General features: G+C 47.2%; 1 protein-coding gene across 22 annotated transcripts in view; it reads left to right on the top strand.

Annotated features, from left to right (window-relative positions):
• Positions 1 to 18,344, top strand: part of LOC110503751 (histone-lysine N-methyltransferase MECOM) — a 217,563-nt gene that overhangs the window by 98,675 nt on the left and 100,544 nt on the right. For all 22 annotated transcript variants that reach the window (XM_036961634.2, XM_036961632.2, XM_090218295.1 and 19 more), the window contains exon 2: positions 3,449 to 3,804. In XM_036961634.2, the coding sequence (XP_036817529.1) occupies positions 3,449 to 3,804 (356 nt within the window). The remainder of the gene's footprint in view (positions 1 to 3,448; positions 3,805 to 18,344) is intronic.

The following is an 18,344-nucleotide window of genomic DNA, read 5'->3' as shown; positions in this document are numbered from 1 at the left end:
AGTTACACCAGCTCTGTCAGGAGGAATAGGGCAAAATTCACCCAATTTATTGTGGGAAGCTTGTGGAAGGCTACCTGAAATGTTTGACCCAAGTTAAACAATTTAAAGGCAATGCTACCAAATACTAATTGAGTGTATGTAAACTTCTGACCCACTGGGAATGTGATGAAAGAAATAAAAGCTGAAATAAATCATTCTCCTTACTATTAATCTGACATTTCATATTTTTAAAATAAGGCTGTGATCCTAACTGACCTAAGACAGGGAATAGTTATTAGGATTTGTGAAAAACTGAGTTTAAATGTATTTGGCTGAGGTGTATGTAAACTTCCGACTTCAACTGTAATTCAGTTGATTTGCGATGATGACACAAACATTATATTAAGCAGGACATTCATATGAGCCTTAAAATCCAATTATAATCCAAAAAGTAGTGTGAAATGCACTTATTGTAGAGGTGGCAGGTAGCCTAGTGGTTAGAGTGTTGGGCTGGTAACCAAAAGGTTGCTAGATTGAATCCCTGAGCTGACAAGGTAAAGATCTGTCTTTCTGCCGCAGAACAAGGCAGTTAGCCCACTGTTCCTAGGCTGTCATTATAAATAAGAATTTGTTCTTAACTGACTTATCTAGTTAAATTAGATAAGCAGGCTTTTTTTTCTGGCATTCTATAAGAACTCCTCCGTGTTCTGCCACCAACTTGCACGCATCGCCCTCGTGCGACAATGTTAGTAAACACAGGACGGTCTATGGGTTCAAAAGTAGTGCACTATGAATAAGTCCTTTGGCAGAGACACTATTCAACTAGCAGTCATACAGTGGGCATAAATAACACCCAATTTTCTATAGTGCACCATCAGAACCCCATAATGCTCTGGTAGTAGTTGTAGTAGTAGTGTAGGGTGTACAGTGTCATCTGAGACAAGTACCGTTTCACACTACTGACCCAAACCAAGCTGAGCTGGCCTGGGTACGCATCCACCTACGACAGTTGCCAGAACCATGCTGGAAAGGACAATGTGAAAAGCCAGCATAGTTTGGTTTGGGTGTGCTTTATAGTGTGAAAGAGATATTGTCACCTGTACGTCTGTGTCGGTGTTGTAACAGAGGGTGGACCACAACTCTTCGCCAGGGCTCGTCTGCCACGTGCGGCCCAGTCCCAACCTGTCCAGCGAGGGTTCGAGGGTCAGCCTGCGGTGTCCTTTCTCACTGTACTCACAATTAACCTCCACCGACCCGGCCTCAGCTTCCTCTGTTTTCACTCGGCAGCTGAGTGATGAAGGTCAGGAAAGGGAAATATAAAACAGTTTATAGCAGCACAATGCTACAGTGAACCCAGTGTACCCGCCCAGCACCAAGCCCACGGCCAAACAATCTCAACCAGTGGCTGCTTGACTCTCTCAGTACCCCCTTCTCTCTCATCCCCCCTCTCCCTCTCTCTCTCTCCTCCCTCTGTCTCTCTCTCCCTCTCCTTCTCTCTCTCTCTCACCACTTTCCTCCCTCTCCTGTGTATTTGAACGGCCCTTACTGGTCAAATATTTGTGCTTGGACCTTGTATATTATTTTACCATATTATGTTCAATTGAATATGTAGAGATGATCCTTCCTCATGGTCCTTAGTGTTAGGTCGTAGGTCGTAGGTCGTAGGTGAGGGGGGGACTGGTTTTTCACTCCGGGTTGGATAAGGCATAAGCCTCTCTCATAACTCTCATCGGGCCATGTTGACTGTAATGTGTCGTTGATTTGTGCTTGATTACATGATTATTGGCTTGTTTTGATACATGTGTTAGAAACTCATAGACCATGTAGACTATAAATATAGACTACCCAGTTTACCCTGATGCTGTACTTGTAGGACAGTCATCTCCAGCTTCCAATTGGTTCACTCATCCCCCCTCCTCTCCCCTGTAACTACACTACATGACCAAAAGTATGTGGACACCTGCTTGTCGAATATCTCATTCCAACATCATGGGCGTTAATATGGATTTGGTCCCCCCTTTGCTGCTATAACAGCCTCCACTCTTCTGGGAAGGCTTTCCACCAGATGTTGGAACATTGCTGGGGGGGCTATGTTCCATTCAGCCTTGAGAGCATTAGTGAGGGAGGGGACTGATGTTAGGTGATTAGGACTGGCTTGTAGTTGGCGTTCCAATTCATCCAAAAGGATGCGGTTGAGGTCAGGGCTCTGTGCAGGCCAGTCAAGTTCTTCCACACCGATCTCCACAAACTCACTTTTTGAGCGGGGGAATTGTCATGCTTGAAACAGGAAAGGGCCTTCCCCAAACTGTTGCCACAAAGTTGAAAGCACAGAATCGTCTACAATGTCATTCTGCGCTGTAGCGTTAAGATTTTTCTTCACTGGAACTAAGGGGCCTTGCCAGAACCATGAAAAACAGCCTCAGACTATTATTCCTCCTCCACCAAACTTTACAGTTGCCACTATGCATTGGAGCAGGTAGTGTCCTCCTGGCATCTGCCAAACCTAGATTCTTCTGTCGAACTGCCAGCTGAGGAAGCGTGATTCATCACTCCAGAGAAAGTGTTTCCACTGCTCCAGAGTCCAGTGGCGGCGAGCTTTACACCACTCCAGCTGCCACTTGGCATTGCACATGGTGATCTTAGTGTTGTGTGCGGCTGCTCGGCCATGGAAACCCATTTCATGAAGCTCCCGACAAACAGTTCTTGTGCTGATGTTGCTTCCAGAGTCAGTTTGGAACTTGGTAGTGAGTGTTGCAACTGAGGACAGATGACGCTATGCGCTTCAGCATTCGGGGGTCCCGTTCTGTGAACTTAAGTGGCCTACCACTTCGCGGCTGAGCCGTTGTTGCTCCTAGGCGTTTCAACTTCGCAATAACAGCACTTGTACATACAACCTCAATCAGCCTGACTAACCGGTGTCTGTATGTAGCCTCGCTACTTTTATAGCCTGCTTATATAGCCTGTCTTTTTACTGTTGTTTTATTTCTTTACCTACCTATTGTTCACCTAACACCTTTTTTGCACTATTGGTTAGAACCTGTAAGTAAGCATTTCACTGTAACGTCTACACCTGTTGTATTCAGCGCACGTGGCAAATAAACTTTGATTTGACGAACTGACTTGTTAGAAAGGTGGCATCCTATGACGGTGCCACGTTGAAAGTCACTGAGCCCTTCAGAGATTGCATGGCTGTGTGCTCAAATTTCATACATCTGTCAGTAACGGGTATGGCTGAAATAGCCAAATCCACTCATTTGAAGGGGTGTCCACATACTTTTGGGGATGTAGTGTATTCCCCAGGTTGTTGCTGTAAATTAGAATGTGTTCTCAGTCAACTTACCTGGTAAAATAAGGGTTCAATAAAATTAGTCTACACTGATGCTGTACTTTAGGTAGAAATGCTAGAGCCTCGCCCTCAAGTTTTCTCTCTCTCTCTGCCTCTCTCTCTCACTCTATCTTTCTCCATCAGGTAATGGTGAGGACTTTGTCCTCTACCCCTCTGATGTCCTGGATGATGTGTGTGTACCGGACGGAGACCCCGCGGTACCAACCTCGGCCCCCCCAGCAGAGGACTCCCCCTCCCCTGGCTTCTCTGCTGATGATGATGCCTCTCCCCTGGAGCCATCCCCCTTCCACTCTGCCCTCTACATGCCCCAGGACGAGATGCCCATTCCCGCCGACTTCCAGCTGCGCCAGTCGGGCGTCCCCGGTGTCGGCGGCGGCCTGGGCATCTGGGCACAGAGGACGGTGGACGTGGGCGAGCGCTTAGGACCATACGTGGGCGAGCAGCGGGTGTGCCTGAGACACCCCACCCAAGGCTGGGAGGTAGGAGAAACACTTGCTGTTTATTGTCATGGGATTCTCTTCTCTCTGTTCTCTGTAATGGAGGGAGGGATGGAGGGAGGGAGAGATAGAGGGAGGGAGAAATGGAGGGAGGACAGCGGGTGACAGTTTTTCTTTTAACTTTGTCTCTGCCTCTATGTTGGTCTCTGGGATTGAAGTGTCCCAGTTGCCGTGGCGTTTGTTGCTGAGTGATGTCATCTCACCTCACCCCAGTCCAATTGGGTAACAGAGAGCGCCCCCCAGGCAGCCCCTCTACGGTTTGCTCTCTATCCTCTTAACTCAATTAAAAGGAAAAGCTATAAATCCTGTCTTTAGCCCCGGTTAAAGACCCACAGCGGCCATTGGCCAATCACAATATTGGCCAGGCCGTGCACACAATCGAAGACAGGGGTCACAGGACAAGGTCAGAGGTTAGGAGGTCAGGTGCAGCCTCTGTCTGTGTCAGCCCATGTCTCGTTTTACGGAGGTGGATAGGAGAAGAGAGGGGAGGGGGGAGAAGGTCGAGGTCATAAGGGTATCAGTCTAATTGAGAACCCCCTAAACAGCTCCTCTCCTCTCATTTCGGATTGAGAGACCTCCTCCCCCTGCGAAAACATTTCAAAGTCTTTGTCCTTCTGTAAGACAGCACCGGAAACACCATGCATGACTGTCTAATGGTTAACTAACTAACAAACAGTCATAAAATCAAGGATGTAGACTAAATAAAACAAATGATCTAACACTGGTACACTATCATAACCTACGGAAGTTTCCCAACCCTTATGCCCAATTTGACGCTAGCTGACTCCTCAGTGTTGGTGGAATATCATCTCTGGTCTATATAAATAGTTTGGGTTTAGATTTGGTTTGGATGGTGGAACGGTGGTCATGGTTAGACTTGCATCATCGACCATCAGGTCTAACCGAGTGGGTTTGGCTCCGACAGGACCAATAAATGGTTTCACTCCCGCCGTACATTTCTGTTCCAAGTAGCAACTTTTTGTTCATTATTTACTGCCACCATGAGACTCAGCACATCAATTGCCCTAATAGCGAAATGAAATCCGCTCTCTTTTTAAAAAATAATTTCACTAACATTGGGATTTAATATGATTTAAAAAGTATCTGCCTCTCCCATAGAGAGATTTACGGCTGGTTGAACCAGCTCTCGGGCTCACGCTTTTTTTTTTCTCCCAAGGAAGAAAATAAAGGAAAAAGGTTTCATGAATTTTAATCCGCTGGTAATTTATGGGGAGCTTGAATAATATGTATTTAAAAAGAAGCTGAGGATTATGGGAGGAAAGATGGGATGGCCGGGGAGGCAGCACTGTATCATTATGTTTAATTACTTCACTGACAGCGGCCCATAACTCTTTTCATTAAGTAAATAAGTTGTAAAGAATTTATGATGAAATGCCACATTATTCAGAACGGATATTCAGTGATGACATCCCTGCATTAAATATGGTAAACGCCATTAAGTCCCCCTCCAAAGACAGCCTCGCTCCCTCCCTCAATCACGTGCCCGCAAACCGTCAATATGCCAATAAGCAAAAGGGTCTGTAAAAAAAAAAAAAAAAAAATTGATTTGGTAAATGTGAGTTAAGATAGATCTGTTTGCTTTCATCATCAATTCTGCGCTGCGTCCCGGGGTGATGTCACCGACCAGGGAGCGATAAAGCGGTGGCGCCCATCTGGAGCGAGTGATGGAGGGCCGAGAGCGCCTGCCGCCTGCGCCCGTGACAGACCGGGGGAAGTTTGTCACCAGGGAGGCCAGCGCTCCACGCCATCACCATAAATTTGGGCATTATTCATAAAGGAATATAGTGAGTTATAGCAGAGATGCTTTATGAACACAGGAATGGGGAGTTATGGGTAAGATAGCTTCAGTAAATAAAAGAGAGAGCCAACGTGTTTGTCAGGGCTGGAGGTCCTCCTGCTTCTCACTGAGGGCAGGCCAGGGGTGTGTGTGTGTGTGTGTGTGTGTGTGTGTGTGTGTGTGTGTGTGTGTGTGTGTGTGTGTGTGTGTGTGTGTGTGTGAGTGCGCGTGCGTGCGTGCGTGCGTTGTATACTTTTCCGTGTGGTTGCATGAGAGATATATACCCTGATCACAGGAGTTTTACGATATGTTCCTCTTTATAAAATCCTCTGCTTCTTTCACACTGTTTCATTTCAAAGAAAATGGAGTGTGTTTTTGTACTGTACACAGGCTCCTTCTGGATGTCAATTTAATAACAACTAGAGTACATGAAAGAAGAAATAGTGAGAGAGCAGTTTTAGAGAACCATGCTCCAAAGAAAGAAAAATAAAGGAAGGGTATAGCTGGTAATGTATACAGAGTGTATTTGACCTGGTAGTCTTCGATAGGATCAGTAGACGGCCTCCATCGTCTCTGCCTCCTCAAAGAGATCTTCTCACTAAAGTCGACTCAAGTCCTGCTCAGCCGAGGACTGGAACAAGCACCATTTATCAGAGTGGGAACAGTGGGGGAGAGGTGAGAGATGTTATTGAGGGTTCATCTATTAGTGGAAAGAGAGCAGCAACAAAACAAATCCCTCTCTTCTGTGCTCACCTGTGGATCAGCATGTGTTGCCTCCTGATTACATTGGAAGGTTATTTTTTCGGTATCACTGTTAGATTGGAAATAGATCAGTAATGGTATAATGTATGTACTGCTGGTATTATAGAAGTGTATTGCATATTTTGTAACATAAACTGTGTCTGTTGTATATGGAAACAATAACAGGATGCTTTTTCCCAGAGCAATTGAATGTTCTTTTTCACGCGGTGATCCTTTTCCGACTGCATACTCACCACTAGTCCATATTCGGCTGTCTTTTCTTGAGCCGTGTGGCACATTGAAATTCAAACACTGTTTGTGTCCGTCCTCCCCAGTCACTCCACCAGCAACAATGAGAGAGACGGCCCAGCGAGAGAGAGTTATCCTCCAACCCGATGAGTTTTCATTGGGGTTCGCCCACCGCCTCATCACACTGGCCGACGGGGTTATGGGTCCAGGTTCAGAGACTGGAGAAAGAAGGGTGCCTCCCGCTGCAGAAGGGTGGGGGGGGGGGGGGGGGGGACTTGGGACTCAGGGGTCTTTGTGCATCTCTTGAGTGGGGGGATGGGGGGTGGAGATTAGAAGTTCTGGGTGAATGGGGAGTCGAGGATTAGGTGGGTTGGTCTGGTCTGGGCCTGCTTTCCTGGGCCTGCCTGCCTGCGTGTCTGTCTGTCTGTCTCCTGAGCCTGAGAGGCACTCCTCCAGCACAGAACACAGTAAGGAGGGGGGGGGGGGGGGTGCGTGGAGCCTCTCTGCTGGTTGTCATTCAGATACCACGTCAAGATCGACAGGCAGGCCGACACGACCAAGGAGGGCGGGAGGGCGGGAGAGCTTTAGGCAGGTTGGGCTCAGGAGAGGAGAAGGGCGGACTGGAGAGGGCGTGTTTTTTGTGCGTGGATAAGCCGTTGTCCTGAATGAATGCAGATGTCTCCTGACTGTCCTCCCTGTCTTGTGTCTCTGACGGCCTGTCACCTCTGTCACCGGGGGAGAAAGAGGCAGAAAGAGCCTAGTCAGACTCCCACCCAAAGGGACCCTTAATCCGCTGGCCCCAGCCTCTTTGACTGTCCCAGAGATGGACCCACACTGCAGCGTAGAGAGCCTACAGCCACTGGGGAGGGATGAACCACTCTGTCATTCACCAGCTTTCAATGGACACACTCTTTGAGACTTTCTCTCTCTCTCACACACACAAGTACTTAGAAATGCCAAGTAAGGTGGCCTGGCCTTGGGAACGATCTGAAAACAAAGTATCAGTGTATTGTCCTAGTCTTAATTCAACAACAGTGAAGTCATTACTGCACATTTTCAAATTTCCTTACTATTCCCACTAAACGATTGCTAAATGGTGTCGTTGTGTTTGCAGTTAAAAAAGATGCACTCCGAGTTTCAATGACCGTTGTCCCGTATAGCGTTAATGAATTGTAAAGTGGCCAAGAAAGCTAATTGAAATCTGTGGTGGCGTGTGGAGAGAGAGGCAGAACGCCACGTCACAATCAAGTAGCCAATGTACTGGGGTCAGTGGTGAGCTATTAGCCTCCATCTATCTATCCTTCCATCCCTCCATACATTCCTCCCTCCATCCATCTATCCTTTCATCCTTTAATACATTCCTCCCTCCATCCCTCTATCCTTTCATCCTTCAATACATTCCTCCCTCCATCCATCCATCTATCCTTTCATCCCTCAACATATTCCTCGCTCCATCCCTCTATCCTTCCATCCCTCAATACATTCCTCCCTCCATCCATCTATCCTTTCATCCCTCAATACATTCCTCCCTCCATCCATCTATCCTTTCATCCTTCAATACATTCCTCCCTCCATCCATCCATCTATCCTTTCATCCCTCAACATATTCCTCCCTCCATCCCTCTATCCTTCCATTCCTCCATACATTCCTCCCTCCATCCCTCTATCCTTCCATCCCTCAATACATTCCTCCCTCCATCCCTCTATCCTTCCATCCCTCCATACATTCCTCCCTCCATCCATCTATCCTTTCATCCCTCAATACATTCCTCCCTCCATCCATCTATCCTTTCATCCCTCAACATATTCCTCCCTCCATCCCTCTATCCTTCCATCCCTCCATCCCTCCCTGCCTTGGGAACGATCTGAAAACAAAGTATCAGTGTATTGTCCTAGTCTTAATTCAACAACAGTGAAGTCATTACTGCACATTTTCAAATTTCCTTACTATTCCCACTAAACGATTGCTAAATGGTGTCGTTGTGTTTGCAGTTAAAAAAATATGCACTCCGAGTTTCAATGACCGTTGTCCCGTATAGCGTTAATGAATTGTAAAGTGGCCAAGAAAGCTAATTGAAATCTGTGGTGGCGTGTGGAGAGAGAGGCAGAACGCCACGTCACAATCAAGTAGCCAATGTACTGGGGTCAGTGGTGAGCTATTAGCCTCCATCTATCTATCCTTCCATCCCTCCATACATTCCTCCCTCCATCCATCTATCCTTTCATCCTTTAATACATTCCTCCCTCCATCCCTCTATCCTTTCATCCTTCAATACATTCCTCCCTCCATCCATCCATCTATCCTTTCATCCCTCAACATATTCCTCGCTCCATCCCTCTATCCTTCCATCCCTCAATACATTCCTCCCTCCATCCATCTATCCTTTCATCCCTCAATACATTCCTCCCTCCATCCATCTATCCTTTCATCCTTCAATACATTCCTCCCTCCATCCATCCATCTATCCTTACATCCCTCAACATATTCCTCCCTCCATCCCTCTATCCTTCCATTCCTCCATACATTCCTCCCTCCATCCCTCTATCCTTCCATCCCTCAATACATTCCTCCCTCCATCCCTCTATCCTTCCATCCCTCCATACATTCCTCCCTCCATCCATCTATCCTTTCATCCCTCAATACATTCCTCCCTCCATCCATCTATCCTTTCATCCCTCAACATATTCCTCCCTCCATCCCTCTATCCTTCCATCCCTCAATACATTCCTCCCTCCATCCCTCTATCCTTCCATCCCTCCATACATTACTCCCTCCAACCATCTATCCTTTCATCCCTCAATACATTCCTCCCTCCATCCCTCTATCCTTCCATCCCTCCATACATTCCTCCCTCCATCCATCTATCCTTTCATCCCTCAATACATTCCTCACTCCATCCCTCTATCCTTCCATCCCTCCATACATTCCTCCCTCCATCCCTCTATCCTTTCATCCCTCAATACATTCCTCCCTCCATCCCTCTATCCTTCCATCCCTCCATACATTCCTCCCTCCATCCCCCTATCCTTCCATCCCTCAATACATTCCTCCCGCCATCCATCTATCCTTCCATCCTCAATACATTCCTCCCTCCATCCCTCTATCCTTTCATCCCTCAATACATTCCTCCCTCCATCCCTCTATCCTTTCATCCCTCAATACATTCCTCCCTCCATCCCTCTATCCTTTCATCCCTCAATACATTCCTCCCTCCATCCCTCTATCCTTCCATCCTCAATACATTCCTCCCTCCATCCCTCTATCCTTCCATCCCTCAATATATTCCTCCCTCCATCCCTCTATCCTTTCATCCCTCAATACATTCCTCCCTCCATCCCTCTATCCTTTCATCCCTCAATACATTCCTCCTTCCATCCCTCTATCCTTCCATCCTTCAATACATTCCTCCCTCCATCCCTCTATCCTTTCATCCCTCAACATATTCCTCGCTCCATCCCTCTATCCTTTCATCCCTCAATACATTCCTCCCTCCATCCCTCTATCCTTTCATCCCTCAACATATTCCTCGCTCCATCCCTCTATCCTTCCATCCCTCAATACATTCCTCTCTCCATCCCTCTATCCTTCCATCCCTCAATACATTCCTCCCTCCATCCCTCTATCCTTCCATCCCTCCATACATTCCTCCCTCCATCCATCTATCCTTTCATCCCTCAACATATTCCTCGCTCCATCCCTCTATCCTTCCATGCCTCAATACATTCCTCCCTCCATCCATCTATCCTTTCATCCCTCCATACATTCCTCCCTCCATACATTCCTCCCTCCATCCATCTATCCTTTCATCCCTCAACATATTCCTCGCTCCATCCCTATATCCTTCCATGCCTCAATACATTCCTCCCTCCATCCATCTATCCTTTCATCCCTCCATACATTCCTCCCTCAATACATTCCTCCCTCCATCCATCTATCCTTTCATCCCTCAATACATTCCTCCCTCCATCCATCTATCCTTCCATCCCTCAATACATTCCTCCCTCCATCCCTCTATCCTTCCATCCCTCCATACATTCCTCCCTCCATCCATCTATCCTTTCATCCCTCAATACATTCCTCCCTCCATCCCTCTATCCTTCCATCCCTCAACATATTCCTCGCTCCATCCCTCTATCCTTCCATCCCTCAATATATTCCTCCCTCCATCCCTCTATCCTTTCATCCCTCAACATATTCCTCCCTCCATCCCTCTATCCTTTCATCCCTCAATACATTCCTCCCTCCATACCTCTATCCTTCCATCCCTCAATACATTCCTCCCTCCATCCCTCAATCCCTCTATCCCTCCATCCCTCCATCCCTCTCAGAGACTGAGGGTTGAGGTTGTACAGGAACACTGCTACTGAGAACACATATTGTTTATAGATGCCTCAACATCACACATACACCTAATTGTAATGAGAGTTAAGCTTGCAAATTAAATCTGTGTCCTGGTCTTAGGAATGGTGAGTGTGTGTGTCCGTGTGCGTGCGTGTGTGTGTGTGTGCATGCATGCGTGTGTTCGTGCGCTGAGTGAGTTAGTGAGGGAAGGGGGCTCCATTGTTCCAGTGCAGCCTGCAGCACGGCTGTGACTGTGGCCCTCTGCGTACAGGGACCTTCTTCGGCCCCCCCTTCACCAACCTGCTTTGTGTTGGAGGAAATAGAGCTGTGCCCAGCCACCCTAATCAGCTTACAGTGCTAATTCAGCTCCAGCCCCATCTCCAGCCCCTGACACAGTCTCCAGCCCGAGTCCGAGCTTCAGCCTCTACCAGGCAAAACACATTACCAACATCCTCCATCCCTGCATTCTCCACCTATCCACCAGCTCCAGCTCTACCTCTGCTACAGGTGGGGGCCACACAGCACCCTTCCCTGTTTACTTGGAGTGTGTTCCATCTTATTAAAAAGCCCCTGTGGGGTGTGTGTGTTTGCAGTGTGTGTGCGTATGCGTATGCATGTGTGTGTGTGTGTGTGTGTGTGTGTGTGTGTGTGTGTGTGTGTGTGTGTGTGTGTGTGTGTGTGTGTGTGTGTGTGTGTGTGTGTGTGTGTGTGTGTGTGTGCATATGTGTGTCTGCCTCTGCGTGCATGCCATTGTCCACTCTAGGCGATGAGTGTTCCTCCAGTGTGACTGGAAGTCGATTGTCTTGGAGACATGGTGTCTATTCAAAACAAGAGAAGTTGGGAGTCTTTCTCCCTCCCTCTCATTTGATTAGTAATCCCTTTCGTTGGTCTAATCTGTCGTGTTTGGTGGTGGTGGAAGGGTAGCTTCGGGGGAGAGGACTGTTATTATTGATGTTCTAATCTCGTGTGAGAGGAGCGAGGAAAGTCGAGGCACATTCAAGAGTGGGAGAGAGAAAGAGAAAGAGAGAGAGAATTCCACTCCACGAGATCACAGAGCGTGCATTCCAACAGCCTTGTCTCTAGGCCACTCTTCTCTCTTTTAGTCCAAGGGGAAAAAAACAACTTTACAAATGAACGATTTCCCCCCTCTCTTCCTAGCCCTCTCCTCCCTCCCTTTATTCCTCTCCTCCCCTCTCTCTCCCTCTCTCTGTCTGGCTGTGGTATCCCAGCAGGGAGGGGAAGCTAGGTTAACTAATTGAACAGGGTCAGAGTGAATTGCAGCAGGACAAAGACTGGCATTAGTGGCACAGCCAGAGGAAGGCAACAATGCCAGGTGAAGGAGGGTGTGGATGGAGGGGGGTGGATAGCCTAAGAGGTCAGGGGTCACAGACCTTATTAGATCTCAGGAGAATAGGGGATGTGTTTGGGTGGCTGGGAGGGGGGGGGGGGAGTTCACCTGGTAGAAAGGCTACAATAGAGAGTGGGATGGAGGAGGATCGGTGGGTACTCCATTAAACTAACTCAGCTTCTGAACAGCCCACACAGGCCAGACAAGTGTCTGCACACCGGATGCCCCATACTAGGCAGCAAAACATATCCTATAGGAAGGCCAAAGGAAGTGCACAGAGCTTAAGTCAAACACAATGACCTACGTCTGTCTATAGGTTTGTCTACGCCATGTCTCTATAGGTACAACCAATCTCCGTTGGTTGATTCTAAAAACAGGTGCCATTAGCTCTAATCTTAGGAAGTTAGTATAGATGGTAACACTGCCTTATAAGACATGCTATAAGACATGCTATAAGACATGCTATAAGACATGCTATAAGACATGCTTTAGTATGTCTACTATCCCAAGCTGTTTTTGCACTCTGAGTATGTCTCTGCTCAGATAGAATGTGATGGCACACAGAGGTTGAGCAACCACACCTGTATAAGGGTCTTTAAAATCACACACACCTCCCTAACTGTCTCCCCTGTCTCCCCTAGCATTACACTGAATAAACCCACCATTTCTCTCTTGTGCACTCAGACACACTGTCCTCTCTGTCTATCACACGCATACACATACTCTCACTCAGAAACAGTGAGGGGGGGGGAGAGAGAGAGAGAGAGAGAGAGAGAGAGAGCGAGGGGAGGTGGCGAGTGAATGGTGAAGATATTGAAAGAGAGAGTTTGTGTGTGAGACAGAGAGAAAGAGAGAGATTGAAAGAAACAGAGAAACACCGGAGCTCCGGGCACAGCCAGGCAGGACTTTTAGGTCCAGCACAGAGAGGAGGAATATAGCAACTCTGTCCCGCTTTTTCTGCTTGAGTCGCCCTAGTCCTTAACTAACAGTCAGATCGCATTACCCAGGCAGTAAATCTAAGTACCGGTTAAAGCTAATACTCAAGTGCTAATATTACGCTACAAAACAGCTGTCTCTGTCTGTGGTTGGAACTGTGCAAACAGGCAAAGGCTGGGCCGCCTGTCCTCTCTGAGCTGCTGCTAGACTCTCTTACATGGTTATTATGTCCTGAAACTCTCCTAGTAGTGTGTGTGTGCGTATATGCGTGTGTGTGTGCATGCAGGTGTTTGTGTGTGTGTGCATGCAGGTGTTTGTGTGTGTATGCATGTGTGTCATTTTCTGTTATATGCATTTGGTGTATGTGTGTGTGTGTGTGTGTGTGTGTGTGTGTGTGTGTGTGCGTGCGTGCGTGTGTGTATGCGTGTGTGTGTGTGTGTGCGTGGGAGCGAGTAACGTGAGCATGTCAGTGACTGAATGTGTGTGCGTCTCACTCGCTCCCTCTCTCCCTTGTCCCAGTTCAAAGGCTAATGGGTGTGGGGGTCTGGTTTGAGAGCTCATTACCAGGTTAAGAGCTAAAACACAGGCAGGCAGGCCAGCATATTCAGACCCTGACACAGAGCAACACCATAGTCCTCTTTCAATTACTCCATATTGCTCCTCCAATTACAGTGGAGCAGATCCAATGGGAGAGCTGCCACCGTGGAGAGGAAGCAGAGGCCCGATGGCTGTAATGAGGTCCTAACCCGTACAGTGGGCCATTATGCCATAATGCTTTAATTTGAGCCATGTGATAGCCATTGCGTGTCTAAGTTATTGAAAAGTCAATATTTGTGAGCTTGCCCTCACCTCGGATGTGGTCTGGGTTTTGGGATTGGCTGTAGACTGCATAGAGAGAGAGAGAGAGAGACGAGGGGTAGTGATACAGTACCCTGTGGCACACCTGAGCGCTATCGCTTAAGACTAACACCAAAAACTTGATATAGATATTTTCTCATACCAGACCTGTTCAAATATTATTTCAAATTTCTCAGTTACTTTCACATACATTGGAAGTAAGTATACAGATCTTTTTTATTTGAAAAGACAAGTAGTTGATTATGTTCATGTATTTGGAAATACACTTGGAAAGTATTTGAAAATACTCAAATTCACTGCAACGCATTTAACCCAGGTATTTGAATATAGTATTTGAAATAAGCATTTGAAAATACTGTCAAATACAATTTGGTAGACTATTTGGATTTTACAAATAACCATTCAAATACTGCAATACAATTACTTGTTTGGGCTGTGCATTTTAAAATACTCAAATACATATAAAACATATTTTAAATACCAGATACTCAAATACACATATATTTGAACCCAGTTCTGACCCATACCATATTATTAGTGCCCTGAGTTTATCTTTACCAGTGACCACATAACCTGATCAAGAAGAACTCTGGGCCCTAGCTCTAGGTTAACTCTCTTACCGTTACATATTGATCCCATTAACACCTGGATCCATGTAGCTGTGTTTGAGTTTGAGTGTGTGGAAGTGTTGGGATCTTCCAGTCAGATCTGAAATAGCACTACTTTATTTCATAGTTGTGCTTTCCTTAGAAAACATCTCAGCAAAAATATCTTGAGGTGTACTGTACAAATGCTGTGAATCAGGTTTGATTTGTGTCAAGCTATATCTGCTATTTGTTTACGTTCAGATCAACTTCAGGAATAACTTTAACTTGGTTACAACATTTTTTTTTGCGGGGTATCTTTTTCATATCCAACATTGTTCATTGTTTAAAGAAATAAATGAAGCAATAAAAAGCCAACTCTTATTGGATTAGACGGCCAGAGTATCTTCATGTGGTTTGCATTACTCTTTTCTAAACTTCTGTGTGAGGTAAGTGACTGAGGCTAGACATGGCAGTCACCCTACAATCCACAGATAAATGCAGTCCACTCATCCGCGGACAAAGTGGGACAGATAGAGTTTCTCCTCCGACTGCTAAGAAGGAGAGGGAGAGAGAGAGAGAGAGAGAAGAGAGGAGAGAGAGAGAGAGAGAGAGAGAGAGAGAGAGAGAGAGAGAGAGAGGAGAGAGAGGAGAGAGGGGAGAGAGAGAGAGAGGAGAGAGAGAGAGGAGAGAGAGAGAGAGAGAGAGAGGAGAGAGAGAGAGAGAGAGAGAGAGAGAGAGAGAGAGAGGAGAGAGAGAGAGGGACAGATAGAGAAAGGAAGAGAAATTAACAACAGGATTATGAGAAGGTGGTGCGAGAATGTGAGAGAGATGAGGTGCAGAATGAGAGGGAGAAAGCAACAGTGATTGAGTTAAGAGAAGACTAAAAGAGAGTGAACGAGAGAGAGAGAGAGAGAGAGAGAGAGAGAGAGGGAATGTCAGAGTAAATGAAAGAATGAGCGAGATGTCCCGTGTCTGTTGTCAGAGAGAGAGACTGGGAGGAAGAGAAGGGACATGCACTGACTGGGAGACAGATTCCCCGGCGTTCTGAAGGGAACGTTCCCGTTCCCAAGTGTTCCCGTGCAGTCCCCTAATAGGATTTTCTCGGCTCCAGCAGGTAGTCTGAGTGGGACTCCCAGATAAGGGTTAATGCAGCTCGATGGTTCCTCGGCTGCACATACGTTTGGGGAGTCTCTGTCACTCCCACCCATTGGCCTGCTTTGTCAGCACCAATCCATCAGAAAGGATTTATCCCCCGGACTAAATCTCAGCGGCCATTTCTGACACATCCAACAAACTTAATGGTTGTCTCCCGGTCCTGGCGCAGGCCCGTCAAGTCCTAATGAGTTAGCGTCTTCCACAGGGATGAGAGAAAGTCTCACGGAAATCAATTTCTCAGCCGATTACACTTTGTCATCAGCCAAAACAAAATAAGAAAAAGACAGGACAGCAGCAGCAGCGGCAGAGAGCAGAGCTGTGGGATCTCTGAGAAAAAGGCTAACGGGGCATCCCTCTTCTCGCTCTCTCTCTCGACTCTGATTGTTCCCTGTTTTTCTTCGGGCCCATTTTTATGGTCGCTTCCTTTCCCCTCCAAGACACGTTATGACAGGCATTGTAATCTCTTTAGAGCCGTGGGGACCCTCTCTTTGGGTTCACGCTCCTCTCTGGCCCTGAGTGAAAGCGGGACGGGGTCCAACTGCTACCCAGGACACAGAGCCATAAATCATCCCACCGCCTGGCATGGCTGGTGCCCTGCTGGACCGGCCTCCACTTCCTGAACCACTACCAGTTCCTGCAGGGGACAAAAAGGCCTTTGTGGGTTTCTCTGGGCAAGCCAGATCCAGATCATCTCCCTTTGAGGGCGCTGAGGTTTATGAGCGGTGCTGCCGAGAGGGGCTGTGAGAGGGCATGCCAAGCCAGAAGGAGAGAGAGTGGGGGGTGGGAGGTTAAGGAGTGGGGGGTGGGAGGTTAAGAAGGACAAAAGGATAGTCCAAGAGATGTGACAAACACAAGGAAGAAGATAATAGCAAGAAAAAAGAAAGATGGAGAGAAATTGAGAGTATTTCTATGACTACATCCTGTAAAGTACCTCCCCACTGGGCAAAAACTGGTTGAATTAACAGTGTTTCCATGTCATTTCAACCCCCAAAATTGTGATGACATTGAATCAACATGGAAAAGGAATTGGGTTTGCAAAAAGTCATCAATGTAAGGGCATTTTATTTCACGTTGAATTCATGTTAGTTGACAACTCAACCAAATGTAAAACGAAACTAGACGTTGAACTGACGTCGGTGCTCAGTGGGTCTTCATTTATCAAACAGGTTCCTATTTCTTTACCCCCCATCCTACTTTCACTTCAAGAAAATGAAATAAAGCTAGCTTTGAAACTAAAGAAATAAAGCTAGCTTTGAAACTAAAGAAATAGCCAGCAGTTGAGTGTCCCGGGCCAGCCCTCTTCTTCTCGATGATCCTGTTCATGCAAACAGAGGCCACCATTTTACCTTAGTCAAAACAAAAGAAATATAGCTAGCTGTGAAACAGTTCCAGGCCTGGCCTCTCACCCCCCATGGCCCCCGTCCATCCAACCTCCATCCTTACCTCTCTGTTTCAACGTCTCAGCGTCGGCTAGTTAGGGACGACTGTTTTCTTACGGACACAGATCAAGACGTTACAACCGCCCTAGGCCCCAGGGGGACCATGTTTGGGATGGTGTTGTGAAGCTTCTGACACCGCCGTAAATCTGGTGTGGGTGTCCCATCTCCGTGGTGCCTGTGCGATGAGAACGCCAATGAGGCGTGAGGGTGAACATTCCTGGGCCGTTCTCACAGAAACCCCTGGGTTTTCGCTCTCGGCAGAATAACACGTTTCTGCCGCTTCTGACTGGTGCGTCTCTCTGCAGCTGCCCAGCTGTCTATCTTTCCACCCTACTGGAATGACGCTCTCCTACATACTCCCGGCCTCTTAGTGTAAAACCTTTCCTGGGAACTTTGCTTACTTAGTGTATAGCGCCGTGTTTGTGTTAAATGATGAATATGAGGCACCGTCATGTGTGTTATTCCACTGTCTATGAAAGATTGTTCCAATACCAAGCGGCTGTGCGTTGATGTGGATTTTTCCCATAATCCACCAGCAGTAGTGTGTCTGTGTTGTAGTTGAGCCACAGAGCCCTCAGTGTGTGAAATCTGTGGAGTCTGCTAATAGAATGAGTAGAGAGTAGAGACTGTGCATGGCCATGAATACACTGCCAGGGAAAAGTGCCTGGGAAAGAGTGTGGTAATGGGAGAGATTTGTGGTCGGTAGTGGTAGCGGTCGGGGTACTGTGTGTGGTTGTTAGGTCATAGAAATAGAATTACTAGAAGGGACAAAGCCTCTCAGACCACAGCAATTTGGCTTCAACACTCATGGGAACACTCGATATGGCCGCCTGTCTGCCCATGACAGAACATTAACTTGAATGAGAATGTATGCTCTAGAAATTCTATTTCTATGGCCAGGGCTGTGGCCAACAGGTTGTGCTTGCTGTAGCTCTGGCCTACTCTGTGTGGTTGTCTGGGTTGTGCTGAGTTCCGGGGCCTATGGACCTCAGACTCTCCTCATGGGCCAGGCCTGTTGGAGCCTCATCCTGCTGCAGCCTCAAACTACTGCAGTGGTGGCAGGCTGGGT

Source organism: Oncorhynchus mykiss, chromosome 24 (assembly GCF_057628025.1).
Source record: "Oncorhynchus mykiss isolate SJ-2025 chromosome 24, ASM5762802v1, whole genome shotgun sequence".
In the NCBI taxonomy this organism is placed as follows: domain Eukaryota; kingdom Metazoa; phylum Chordata; class Actinopteri; order Salmoniformes; family Salmonidae; genus Oncorhynchus; species Oncorhynchus mykiss.
The sequence above is the reverse complement of the archived record's forward strand: the minus strand, read 5'-3'. Positions and strand labels throughout refer to the sequence as shown.